The sequence below is a fragment of the Streptopelia decaocto genome (genome assembly GCF_964273445.1).
Source record: "Streptopelia decaocto genome assembly, chromosome: 1".
Lineage (NCBI taxonomy): Eukaryota > Metazoa > Chordata > Aves > Columbiformes > Columbidae > Streptopelia > Streptopelia decaocto.
This window is the reverse complement of record NC_138663.1, coordinates 41,211,120-41,225,065: the sequence shown is the minus strand read 5'-3', so window position 1 is coordinate 41,225,065 and position 13,946 is coordinate 41,211,120. Positions and strand designations below refer to the sequence as shown.

Genomic DNA, 13,946 nt, shown 5'->3' with positions numbered 1-13,946 from the left:
ATAGCTGCTGGTTTGCAAGTGACAAAACCCACCCCAGCAGCACTCCTTGGCACAGGTACAGGAGGTGTCGGCTGGCAGGAGGTGCCAGCAGAAGGTGCCAGCAGGAGGTGCTGGCAGGAGGCCCTTCAGCATGGGACACCCACCTCACAGCAGCATCCCTTCCTCTGCTCATCCCTCAGCTCGGGGCCAGTTCAGTCTTGCACAGCAAAAATCACCTTTTTCAGCAGATGGCTCTGATTTCCCAGCTCTAGGAGGGTACCTTTGGACTTCTGACCACTCACCGTTGGTTTCTCCTGCTGCACTCAGGCACACTCCTGTGGCTTTGCTTTGTGATGGTGAGAGAGCCCTCCTCCTCGGGCAGGGCCCTGGCAGCTCTGCCTGGCTTGCACCCCCGTGGTTCAGCAGGGATCTGTGCCTGTCGGTCTCTCTGGCTGCAACAGAGAGGATCTCCTCCAGATCGCCATGCCCTGCCAGAAACAACCTGTTTACAGTGTCAGTGCTCAGCGTATTCCTCCCCACTTGGGGTTGAGCCACCCATATCCTACCTCTGCAGGCGCAGAGACACCCTTCTGTAGTCTGGGTGGCATTGTCCCTGCAGGGGATAATTTCCATGACATCCTCCAAGCTCGTGGCCAAAGCCTACAGGAGCTCCTCTCCCAAATCTCCATGCCCAGATGTGCCAACAGACATTGCAAGCATGTCCTTTGCGTTTTCTCTGGAGATCCCTGATAATCTGAATTTTTCTACAGGTCCTACCGCTGATTCCCAGGGATGTGAGAGGTGTGGGTGCCAGGTTACAGGATTTCCCTCCTGCAGCCCCCTCCCTTTTGGGATACAGCTGGTGGCTGGGTGGTTTATTTGACAAAGACGAGCTGACGGCTCAGTGGGGCTGCGGGCTGCAGCCCCCAGTGCCAGCACTGCACAGAGCCAGCCCCTGCGGGTCTTGCCCTGCATGCTGGGGGCATACTTTGGGGGATGCTCCTCCACACTGTGACCTTGGCTTTGGTTTCCTTCTGGGTTGATGCACGCAGCTAATGCCTGCAAGCAGCTCTACCTCCCTCCCTCTCGCTCCCAGAGACCCTTTAAATCTGCTGCTTCACACTCAGTGAACATCCTCTCCCCGTTAAAACCGTACCCTTTCTCCCAGGTCGCGCCAGGCAAACATTTTCCAGCAAACTCCCTGATTAGGGCCAGTTTTTCCGCTCTGTCTGCTAACAACCTGCTAAAACCTCTGAGCCCCCAGGGTGGCTCTGCTTGCACGGATGTCGAGAACGAGATCGCCCGGTGCATGGAAAATGATTGTGGCGTTACCTGGGCAGCTGGCAAACTTTGCTTGCACAGCTTCTCTCAAAGCCAGTGCTGCTGTTGGCTATTAGTGCTAACGACCCCCATGTCTACAACTTCCTGTCGACTGGGCCTTTCATCAGAGAGCCCCTCTGAGACGTAAGGAAAGAGTGACTTTTGGAGATGCATGGTTTTCTTATGCCTCGCTGGCTTTTTATCTCTTTCGTGAAGCTCTGGAGGCTATAAGCTACCTTACCTAATGGATCTCTATTAGGTTGCGGCACTGGGGGCCGATCGGATGTGTCCCCGGCTCCAGCTGCTCTCCTTATCCATGTTTTCAACAACTTTGGCTTTTGCCAGCCTCCAGATGGGAAGCAGCCGGGGGCCTGCAAGTTCTGGGTTCGGAGTCTGGGGGGAGGTTATTATATCCCCTAAATCCTTCCTGCAGCAAAACACTGCAGCATTGCACCCTTGCTTGGGGAAGGAAGCTGTTTGCACAAAGCTCTGGCCCAAAACATTGCATCACAGTGATGCACAGGGAGGATGAGGATGGCACGTTTCATCCCCCCATATGGCATGTGACACGGTGCTCTCCCGCCTGAGTAGCTCATGATTGCCAGTACTGGCCCTGCGCGCCCGAGGGAGGCTGCCCAAGCCCCCCAGCCAGGGTGGTTGTCTCTGCAGGACCTCCATGTCAGTGTGAGACCCTCAGCCTGCACCCTGGTGGGGCAGGTAAGGGATGGCTGCTGGGGACAGACTGGTCCACAGAGTTTCAGCATTGGCCAGAAGGAGGCACCCATCAGAGGGAGCTGAGCCTCCCTGACTCGTTTAATCCCACTTCCATCAACGTCTTTTTGCATCACTGCTTACCTGAGGGCTGGGGTCTCCTGTGCCAGCACTGTGCAGCCCAGAGGCAGCCCAGTTTCCCAGGTCAGGGTACCGACAGGGCAGGGCAGGATGAGGCAGTACACAGCCACTCTTCCAAACGGCACAGAGAAAATTATTTGCCCAAGGTGACAGTGGTGATGTTGGATTTGCTGTCCTTCTGTGGGGCAGGATGCGGGACCATCCAGGGAAGATGAGGCTGCAGCCACAGCTTCCACATGTCACTGCCCCTTGCTCTGGCCACCCTTGTCCCAGGCTGCACAACACGCTGGTGCCGGGTGAGGGGCTTGATGGTGCCTCAGTTTCCCCCACCCTGCTTTTGCCACAACAGACCTAGAGTAGAGAAAGCAAATCCTGCCTTCCTGGGGAGAGGAGCTGGCAGTGAGGATTAATATGTGTGGCGCTGGCCAGAGAGCAGAGCAGTGGGTGCATGTCACCCAGATAGGTCCGGACTTTGAAGCCGAAATAAGGGGCCAGCCAGTGATTTGCTAAAAATCACTGTGGCTCTGGGGAAGAGATGTTTCTGGCTGTGCCCCAGTAGACCCCCACTTCACCCATCCTGCACCTCCCCAGTGCACAGCCCCCCTTGAGGGATGCTGGGATGCTCTCACGTCACCGGGGTTGCTGGTCCCCCCTCTTTCCCGTGTGGCCCCCAGCTGTGGGGCTGCGGGAGGGCATCCCACCACCCCGGGGGCTGCATACCCCCCAGCACACACCCATCCTGCCCCCTGCCAGCCTCCCTCCCCGCAGCTCCCTCCCGGGAGGGTGTGTGTCTCGCTGCAGGGTGGGGGTGTTGTGCAAGGGGCAGGAGGGCAGTGTGGGGCGGGTGCCACGCGTGCCCGGCCGCCCGCGGCGGCAGCCCGACGGGGAGGGCGGGCGTCCTGCCGCCCGGTGGCGGCGGGGAGCCTGGCAGAGGACTCGGTGAAGGACCTTCTCCGGTTTCCTCGGGAGGCTGTCAGGCGGCGGGGGAGCCGAGCCCCCCGCGCCTCGCTGGCCGCGCCGGCTCCCTCCCCCCGCCCTCCTCCTCCTCCTCCTCCTCGTCCTTCTCCTGCTCCTCCCGCCCTGGTGCGAAGGGCTTTCGCTGCTTTTCCCTTTCCTCCTGCCTCCCCTCGGCGGAGCGCGGTGCCGGGAGGCGCGGGCAGAGGCGCGGGGATGGGGCGGCCGCCGGTCCCCGGCCCGCCCGCCCGCTCCCGCTGCCCGCCGCCGCCTCCCGCCGCCCGGGAAGGGGACGCGGCGGCTCTCCCCCGCCGCCCGCATCGCCTCCTGCGCTGAATTTCTGCCCGTCGGCCGATCTGGGGAGAGGCAGGGAGGGGGTACGTCCCCTCGCACTTTTTTTTCTCCCCACCACTTCTTTCTTTCCCCTGTCCCCCCGCCGCTTTTTTGCCTTTTCCCCATCACCTCCTTTCCCCCTTCAGCCCGTTTCTCCTCCGCGGGGGCTCTTCGGCGGCCATGCGGTCGGTCCCGGGCGAGCGGTTCTAACTCGCCCCCTCGCCCGGATGGCTCCCCGAAGCCGCGGGCGGATGGAGCCGAGCTACGTCGTAGGGATCTGCTGCCTGGTGTTGCTGGAGCCGGGCCGTGTGTGGAGCGGCGAGACCAGCACCGGGGCGCCCAGTGAGAGCGGGAACATCAGCCAAGCACCATCGGTGGAGACCACGGCGCCCGCACCCACCGGGGCAGCACCAGCTGGGGGGGACCGCTGCCGCGGTTACTACGATGTGATGGGGCAGTGGGACCCACCATTCAACTGCAACGCCGGCATCTACCAGTACTGCTGTGGGACATGCGGGTACCGCTTCTGCTGCCAGTTCAAGCCCGGGCGGCTGGACCAGAGCGGCTGCTCCAACTATGACACTCCCAACTGGGTCAACACAGGTCAGCCGCCTGCCCGGGTGGACGAGACCCCTGAGGACCCCACTCGTGACAAGACCAACATGATCGTCTACATCATCTGCGGCGTGGTGGCCATCATGGTGCTGGTGGGCATCTTCACCAAGCTGGGCCTGGAGAAGGCACAGGGTCCCCAGACAGAGATGACCGTCTCCAGGTAAAGGGGTCCAGTCGCCCACCTGCCCTGCTTGAACGCCCCCCCATGGGTGGCAGCCCACATCCCCAGCCCCTTGCCTAGGGTGACTCCCAGCTTCGCCCTGGGGCTGCCAAGAGGGTGAGGTGATCCCCAAAACCCCTGTCCCAGCATGCTGAGACACCAAGGGGATGGGTTGGCTGCAGCCCCCCAACCTGTCCTGGCAGGGAGAGGTGCCAGCCCGGACAGCCTTCATGACAAGGGGTGACTGTACACTCATCCCCTCTCAAAATGACCTGCTCTGTCCCTTTGGAGGCCTGTCCCTGGTTCAGGAGAGCCATCCCCACCAGCCAGTGGGGTGGGTGACATGTGAGCTATAGGATGTGGCTTCCTCCCCCAAAACAAAGCTGTGGTTCCCAGTGTGCAAGGGAGGCAAGACTGTGTATGGGGCGACTGAGGACCTTTGGGCTCAGCCTCGCTGTCAGTGCTCGGGGAAGAAGAGACAGTAAAGACAGTTCTGCCGTGGCTGCTGCACCTCCTCAGTGTGTGTGTGCACACATTTGTGTGCATGCACGGGTGTGCATGGGTGCCCGCCTTGGTGCACCAGGGTGGGACATGGCCCTTGCAGCAGGGGTACCAGGCTGCACACCCTCCAGGGCTCAGCCTCCAGTAGAACATGGGCAGCCTCCCCTCAGTACCCGTGCCCTGCGGCTCCAGCTTTATGGCCCCCTCCTGGAGCTGAGCAGCGGAATGTCGGGGTGTCAGGCACACCTCAGTGTTGGGGACCCCCTGTTCCTCCCCCCAGTCTTGCTCAGTTCCCAGGGCCATTGGTGCATCTTCCCCTCTCCCTTCCACACCAGCCCTGGCTCCAAATACACACTCTTCGCACCATTTTGGCACCTCCCCTGCTCCTTGCCACACAGCCTACCCCCTATTCCCAGCACTGAGGTGTCATGAGTGGCCTGGCCTCAGCCCCCAGGGCTCACTGCCAGCTTCCATGAGGGCGGTGGGGTCATGTGCCTGATGCTGGGGTGTATGGGGAGAGGCAGGAGGGGCAGGTGACCCCCCCTGGCCTGGGGTGGGGAGGACCAGGGTGGGGCAGGGTGTGGCAGGGCAAGGGAGGACACGCAGGCAGGGCCAGGCAAGGGAGGGCAGGGCTGGTGGCCCCAGCACCAGCCATGGCTCTGCTGCCTCGCTTTCCCCTCAGTGTCATGTTGTACAGCTCCTCTGCTTAGGTAGGTTCTTCTTCTCCCTCCTTTTTAAGATTTCTTTCTTTTTTTTTAACTAATCACATTAAATGAGTTTAACACTTCAGAGCAGCTGCCGGCAGCTCCAGCCTCCCCGGCGCAGCTCTGCCCCTGCGGCTCTGACTCAGAGCTGTCCCCCTCCTCGGCCTCCCCCTGGCACACACGTGTGCACACACGCGTGTGCAAACACACACACAGACGAGGAGCCGCGCTGGGGCAGGTTCACCAAAGTGGTCATGCCATGGCTGCCCTTAACCAAAGTGGGAAGGGATGGAGAGGGGACACAGAAAGGGGTGCAATAGCAGAGAGAGGGGCAGGGAGCTGAGCTGAATCCAGCACCTCACCAGGCAGCAGGGTGCACGTTCTACTTCACATCTTCCTAGTGAGGACATTGAGCCTGGTGATAAACCCCTTTCTATGCCATTTTGTTCAGGGATTTTAGCTTAAAAAAATAAATAAATAAAGGGAGGGCCAGAAGGAATGATTTCACCAGGATGATCAGGGAGCCGCTCTGATTGCACCCCCAGCACAGGCACCCTCTCTCCTTCGCCTGGGGTACCCACCTCCCCCTGTCCCCCACCTGGGGTTTGGGCAGCCTTTGGATGCTGCACCCCAACTCTGGACCTGCTGCACCCCATCTCCAGACCCACACATCTCCTTGCACCCACCCGATGGAACAGAGGCTGACCCCCCCTGCTTGGAGGAGGGTTGTATCCAGGCATGGATAGGGGTTGTGGGGTCCTCCTGACCTGCACAATTCAGTTTTGAGGGATCCGTGCTGCAGCCCTTCCCCCTTGGTGGGAAGCCTGGCTGGGTGCCGCTGCACGCCCACATCTCCCGCCCCGCGTCGCCTGAGGAAGCGCTGGCACCTTGACAGGATCAATACGGCCTCCGCCAGCCTCCCGACTCCCCTTCCACTCGCCCGCCACCACGTCTTTTTTTGGTCTCCCCCCCTTCCTACCCCCCCTAGCTCCTGGGAAGGAGATACTGTGCTTGGGGAGGGGTCAGTCCCCCAGACACCTAGACCCGGGTCCTCATCCCCTGCAGGCAGGTCTTGCCTTCTCCCATCACCCACCCCTGGCGGGACCACTGCCACTCGCTGGTGGTATTTTCTGTGGGTACCCTCAATTCTGTACCGCCGAAGCCATGTGTTTCCTCATGTTTCCCCACTCCCTGTCGCTTGTGCAAGTCTGAACTGTCCCAATGAGTTCAGGAAGATTGGTGCCTTTGCTCCAGCCGCAGATCTCTGTGGCACTGGCATGTAGACCAGGAGAAGGCGAGTTTTTCTTGTCTGCCTTTGTGAACAGAGTCAGAAGGGCACCTCCATCACTGCAGAAGGCAGGAGAGGTGTCACCATCTTCTGTGCCCTGTGTCCCTCTGCTTAAGCTGTGAGCAGCTCTGGTTCCATTGGGGACAGTGACTGGCAAGCCACGGCAGAGCAGGAGTGGTGCATTGGGTATGGAGCCCTGGGCACCAGGAAAAGCACCAGGATGGCTGATGGAGACAGTGCCAGGGCTGGGTACATGGCACAGGCATCCAAAAAGGGACACTGTGTGCTCAGTCAGCTCAGGCAACATGTTTCATCTTGTTGCCTCCAAGAGAGCGGGGCTATTTCTAGCTGCCTTGCCCCCGTACCCATGCATGGCTAAAGGTTCAGGCAGTGCTACCTCACCTCCCTCTCAGCACCTCAGGTAGGAGCTTCTCATTCGCTCCTTGGGCTCCGCATCGTGGCTGCAGTCCAGCTCCCTGTTGCATGGCCGGCTTGGTTTCCATTCCCATCCCTCCATCCTGCCGGGGTTTTTCTGCTGCCCCAGAACAGGTCCTACTGCCACTGCTTGCAGGCTTTTCACTTGTAGGGAGGAAGCCAACCACTCCTGCACCTCCAAACATGTTCTTCATGGTCCTGGTACTGGTCTGAGCCCAGGAAGAGCAACCAGATGCATTAGCTCCTCCCAGGTGGAAACACCTGAGCCCTTGTCCAACTTCTCCTGAGACCTCTTCACCTTGGCTGCCTCCAACACAGCTTCTCCTCTGGCTTTGGCTGCTGGTCCTCCCAGGGGAGCGGGCACCCAAGCAGCTGCAGCTACCTGGTGTGTCCTCCCCTCCCCACCCCACCCGCCTTCCTCCTGCAGGGCCTTATGGCAGCTCACACAAACCCCTCTCCTTCCTGCTCGGCTCAGGCTTGGCATCTGTCGCCGGCACTCGCTCAGCCTGGCCAAACTCTGCATTGAGTCAGGAACACCTGCCCATGTTTTTCTTCAGGCCTTGGTTCTTTGGGGACATTGGATGTTCGGGGGCTGCTGGCATCCGGCTCTGCCCATCACATGAGAGTGGGCATGCACCCCTTAACTCTGCTCAGATTCTCCTAGGGGGAGATTACCCCTTACGGCTGGGGTGAACATCCCTATTGGAAGAGTTGGGCAAGAAGCAGCTTTCTGGGGGGCAGTGGGGATGCTAGAGAGGGGCAAAACAGCTGGCGGGAGCAGGTGCCCTGGAAGCCACAGTAGCTGAGCCCCCAATGGTGACTTTTCACTCTTTGGGTCCTCTCATAGTATTTGGGCCCCCACTGTGCATCTGACCATGCCAGGCACCATAAACCAGGGGAAATGTGCCCCCCAGGAGGTGCAGGTGACCATCTTGCTGGGTGCAGAAGCAGCGTGGCTGGCTGGGGTGCCAGCCCACCCACAGCCACAGTGTGCATTGTGTCTCCTTTGCCACTGCTCCCCTGCTCCAAACCTCACCGCCACGCTCAGCTGGTGGCTGCCACCTTCACGTTCCCTCAAAGGGTTCACTCCAGCTCTGGGCAATGTCACTTTGCCCATCACTCTGTCATCTCTCCTCTCCTCTGGCAGCTGTGCTCCTGTCTCCTCCCATTGCCCCCTGTCCCCTTGCCCAAGACTTGCAGCCACTCTCCTGTTGGGTGTGCCGGGTGGGGCTTGGGCCTCCCAAAAGCAGATCAGGCCCTGGGCTGAGTGCTCTGCCAGGCTCTGGGTCCTACTCCCACACGGGCACCTCCATTTCATGTGCTGGTGGCTCCCCTAGGGATGGCTAGTGAGCACTGAGTGCTTCATGCCAGGTCCTGCCATGGAGCTGTCTTGGCCTCCGTCATCACTGCTCCTAGATCTGCCTCTTTGCTTGGTCTCAGGGCTTGTGCCAGGCTGGTTTGGGGGACCTTGGTTGCACCTATTGGCACAACTAGGCTTGCCACAGAGGTGGCTGCATGACCGTGCAGGCAAGGCTGTGCTCAGGCACGCTGGGTGGCAAGTGACCTTCAGACATGGCCTCGTGCTCAGCATCCGTGGCCACGGTGGTGGAGGGAGGCCTTGGTGGTGCCTCTCATTAGCGTTCTGTTGCAAATGAGCAGTGCAGGTTTGAAGCTGCACTTGGCCTGTGTTCCCCATCTCCATCTGCACCCTGGAGCTGTCTTGATGCCACAGACCATGGGGTGACCTAGGGAGGTGTGGCCTGACCTACCTTAAGCCCCCCAGCCATGGGACCAGGCTGGAGCTCATAAAAGCCCCAAAAACACGTACAGTGAGACAGTAGCTCCTCAACAGGGTGTCACCCTCCAGGTCCATCTCCCCTACACTGCAGCATCTGGGGATGGGGATGGGGCTGCAGCCCATGGCCCCTGCTACCAGCCCTGGCTGGTGGCACGGTTCGCCAAGATGCGGGGGTAAGTCTGGGTGTTGCTGGCACTGAGGGCTCAAACACGCTTCTCACCTTAGCAAAATAGCTCGTTAAGAGCTGCTCGTTCCATTAGTGTTAATTGTTATCATCTACACACCTTGGGTGGTCGGCACAGAGGGCAGGCTTATGAGAAGCTGCACTGATGGATTTATCTGCAGAGGAAGTCACAGATAAAGGATTGCTCAAGCTTCCTAAATAGACCTGAGGGGGGAAAAAAAAAAAAAAAAGTCAAAAAAATAGGTCAAATCTCATTGAACTTCTGGTGAAACAAGCCTGTTTGAGCGCTGGGCCCCAGGGAGAGGCGAGAGCAGGCAGCAGCCAGCGGGGAGGGGGCCGGTGAGCTGTGCACCGTGGGAAAGGTGGGAGCTGACAGAGCGGCAGCTCCACGGGTTGACAGCCCATGCCCACGGCCTTGGGGGACCTGCACTCCCCTGCCCGGGCACAGCCCACCGCTTGCCCAGGCTTGTGCCCAGACCTTCTCTGGGTGCAGCCCCCATGGCCAAAGGAGCCTGTCTGGGCCCAGAGCTGGGATCAGCTGGCTGCAGGAGGGCTCCTTGGTTGGTGTGGGGTTTAAATAGCTGCAGGATGGAGGTGCCACAGCTTCCCCAGGCAGCCTGGTCCAGCATTTGACCACTTTCACAGGAAAAAAAAAAGGTTGTTTCTTCTGTTTAAAAAGAATTTCCTGTGTTTTGGTTTGCACCCCATCGCCTCTTGTCAGCCTGGCACTGTTCTTGTTGTACCCTCCCTTCAGGCATTTATACACATTGATAAAATGCCCCTGAGCCTTCTCTTCTTCAGGCTGAACAGTCCCAGCCTCTCCTCACAGAAGAGATGCTCCAGTCCCTTCATCATCTTTTTGGTCCTTTACTGGACTCTCTCCAGGATGTCCATGTCTCTCCTGTATTGGGGACCCCAAAGCTGGAGCCAGGTATGGCCTCCCCAGTGCCAAGCTGCCTTCCAGCTGGTCAGCCTCCTGTATATACTGGTGCCAGGTATTGTTCCTCCCTCATTTCAATTTGTTGAGCTCCATGGTGGTCCTGGTGGCCCATTTGAAGATAAAATTATCCCAGGGAGGTTGTTACCCAGAGCTCCCCAAGAATGATGTGAAATGAACCCAAAGGGCAAGCGACTCTCCCCTGTAACTTTGCTGCTTTTTCTGTTGTCCTGTTATGTTGACTGGATCCAGACTGGGAGGGAAAATGTCCTGGGAGCAGCCCTCAAGGCCCTCCGAGTATCTGCAGCCCTGAGCATAACACATTGCCTTCCCCACGGCTTTCCCCGGCAATTCCCACACCATATTCGCTGGGCTTTTGAGCACTCCGAAGCCATGAGCTGCCACATCCACAGACTCAGGATTATTCCTCCCTTCCTCTACAATTTACATTTATCCACATTGAGTTTAATCTGCTGTTTTATCATCCAGCCACTCACTAACCATGAGCTCCTGCTGTGGCTGCTGGTGTGCATCTATGAGCCAGCCAGAGCCCTTGAGGTGCGAGGTGTGCTGACAGCGAGCTGGTGATTAGGGAGCCAAAAAAAGCCAAAAGTGGACACCCCTGAACCTTTGCAGTCATGCAGGGACTGTCTCTGCAGGTGGAATGGTTGGTCTCCTCCCCGCAAAGCCCTGCACCAGCAGGAGCATCCCATCCTACTCCAGGACTCGTGGCCAAAGGTTGCAACGCCGTGGGGACGTGCCCTTCTCTGGCACCACCCGCATGCCCTGCTCCACCGTCACTGGCATGCCCCGCTGTGACACGACCTGGGTGCCCTGCTCCAGCACCACTGGCGTGTCCTGCCCCGGCACCACCAGAGTGCCCCACTCTGGGCTTTGCTGGTGTGTCCTGCTCCAGAACCACCGGTGCACCATGGTGGGACTGCAGCAACTCCATCCCTGACTGTTGAACGAAATAGGGCTGTAACTTATGTAACGGTGTTTAATGTTTAATGCTGTTACTTATAAGGATGGCGTTACTCACAGACAGCGCATGCGCCGGGGGGCACCACTAGTTCATCCTCCTCCCCAAAGAGGCACAAGCAGCCTCTCTAATCCCTTCCTTGGTGTTTTTTTTCTGCTTTGAAGGAACTCAAGTGGAGGTGTCACCTCCTCTCCCGCAGGCTCTCCCTGGGGGAGAGTCTCTGAGGTGTTCCTCCTGCTCATTTGGTCATACCCTTGCATCTCACTCTGAGCCATGCGTTCCCCTTGCCCCAGCCAGACCCCAGTTCACTGTTGGGGGGGTGGTGGGGGCTGACCAGCCCTGGTGAAAAAGCTGGGCTGGGAGACTGGGTGCACTCCTTGCTCCCAGCAGCCATTTTCCAACCCCAGGCCACCTGGCTCTGCCTCCAAAGAGATGGGTTCATGGTTGGGGTGCACTGGTGGGTCTAGGGGAGCAGGGTATCACCCTAACGGCCATTTGTCCCTCTGCCAGGACACTGACAGACCTGCTGAAAGAGCCAGGCCATGGCCCCTCCGAGCACATGGACGGCCTCATGGGGAGCGTGCAGGTCCCGCTGGGTGAGGGGCTGGCCCGGGGGCCCCCCAGGAACAGCACAGGTAAGATGTCAGTGCAGTGGGGATGAAGAGAGGCAACGGGAAGGCACTGCCCATGGCTGAGCCCCCCGTCACCTGCCTCTGTCCCCCCAGACAAGCCGCCTTTGAACAACGCAGTGGCCATTGCCCCCCCGCTGGGGCGGCCCCACAGCCACGGCAAGCGCCTACCGCTGGGCAGCAGCCTGGGCCTGCCAGCCCCTGCCTACGCTGCCTACGCCACCCTCAAGGCCGGAGGTGAGTGTCATGGCCACGGGGGTTGGGATGGGAGCCAGGGGGATGAGCCTGATGGACCGTGCAGGCAGGTGGAGAGTGATGGGGGGTTGCAGAGGGGCAGGGGCAGGATGAACTGCTTGGTCCCCCAGTGCGCCCAGGGCTGCTGCTCGTGGCAGAGGCTCTGCAGCTCCTGCCATACTGCACTGCCCAGCCAATCAGAGCCCAGGATCCCACATGGGCCCACTGTACTGCACAGTCAGAACCCAGGATCCCACATAGGCCCTACTGCCCTTCTCAGCCAATCAGCACCCAGATCTGACATGGGTCTACTGCACTCAGCCAATCAACATTCAGGATGTCACACAGACCTGCAGCACTGCCCACCCAATCACAGCCTAGGATCTCACATGGGCACTTCCCAGCCAATCAGCACCCAGGATTCCATGTGGACCTGTAGCATTGTGCACCCAATCAGGGTTCAGGCTCCCAATTGCCCAGCCAATTGGCACCTAGGATCTTCCAAACCCCTACAGCACCCTTCACCCAATCAGTGTCCAGGATCCCCTGCTGCACTCCCCAGCCAATTAGTGGCCAAGATCCCCTCAATCCGCAGCCAATCTGCACCCAGAATCCGTCCTGCAGAATCCAGAGCCCCCTCAGGCTCCCCTGCATTGGCAGCGGGGGATGTCCCTGTGGGATGACGCTGCACTGTTGTCCCCACAGAGAGCGCCCCTGAGGACCTCTACAGGCGATTCGGGGGGCCGGAGACGCCATCCACCAGCACCCTGCCCTTCCTGCCCTCCGAGGCCCCAGCCCTGCCTGAGGGCTGCCCCAAGGCCAAGGGTGCCAAGGTGCCAGCCAGCCCAGCCTTCCCTGGGGGCTGGGAGGGGGCCCCCACACGCGGCCCCCGCCGGCCCGGCCTGGCCCCCCTGCGCCTCGAGGGGCCACCTGAGCCCTTTGGCCCTGCCGCCCCAGCGTACAACCAGCCCCCCCGGCACCTCGCCACCAACAGCAAGACTGAGGTCACCGTCTGACACCACCGGGGAGCAGGGCTGCCCCCCGTGCCTGGGCATGGCTGATGGCCTCCCCCGGGGGGTGGCCCGATGGAGAAAAACATCGTTAGTCCTACATAAACTGCAACAGCTGGCCATGTTGGGAGACTTATCATCCTTCCTGTCCGGGGGATGGGGCTGCCAGCTGTGCTTCACCATCGGGGTGGCCAGTCTGTCCCTCGAGCCTGGACAATGAGTTTCAGCCATTCTCAGCACACCCCAGGAAGAAGCTGAGCCAAGGGCATATTGTGGGACCAGTGCTCTGCTCAGGGGATGGGAGCCCAAAGCTGGACTGACTGCAGCCCCCACGGATGGGGCAACACATCCTACTGGGGCCAGGCACCCCCACCGTGTTCCTGTGACCAGGCACGAGAAGGGCAACGGACTCAAAGCACCATCCCCCTGCTGCTGACAGAGCCCAAGCAGCCTCTTTCCCTCCCCAGCCTCCCGTTCCCCACTGCCCCATCCACCTTCTCAATAAATAATACATTAAACTGTATGGCCTTGGTATGGAATGGCTGGGGACCCCATGCTGCTCCCAACACCCCAGCCCCTTCCCCATGGGCAGCAGGGTGCAAAGCCCACTCCCAGAGGGGCTGGGGAACCCCCCCAATGGGGGACACAATGGGAACACAGCTTCCAGGGGCAACCGCAAAACCCTGCGAGCAGCTACACAAAATCCAAACAGATCTCCTCTGTCTGAAGTTTACTGGTTCTGACAGAGTTTTACCAGGGGGAGCAGAGAAACAAAGAGATGGAGCGAAAGGACATTGTTCCAAGCAAGGTCAAGCAAAAGCTCCCCTCCCATATAGATGCTCCTAAAACTGCAGGTTTCTGGCCCAGCTCTACCTTGCTTGGCTCTGCTCAAGCCATCAGCCTCTTGGGTTGCTTCCAAAACAGCACAGAGACACCGGACTTGCTCCACCAAGGGACTATCTTTCCTTGCAATCCGTACAGCTCCATTTTCCAGGACAAAGGACTGACAGCCTCCCACCGTGCTTGTGTGG

At 59.7% G+C, this 13,946-nt stretch overlaps 1 protein-coding gene across 1 annotated transcript; it reads left to right on the top strand.

Moving 5' to 3' along the window:
- The first annotated feature begins 3,449 nt into the window (after positions 1-3,449).
- On the top strand, positions 3,450-13,397 carry SHISA8 (shisa family member 8). The gene is made up of 5 exons (XM_082072431.1): positions 3,450-3,482; positions 3,585-4,213; positions 11,553-11,677; positions 11,768-11,908; positions 12,611-13,397. The coding sequence occupies exons 2-5, from the start codon at positions 3,666-3,668 to the stop codon at positions 12,919-12,921; spliced, it is 1,125 nt and encodes a 374-aa protein (XP_081928557.1). The 5' UTR covers positions 3,450-3,482; positions 3,585-3,665; the 3' UTR covers positions 12,922-13,397.
- Positions 13,398-13,946: the final 549 nt, after the last annotated feature.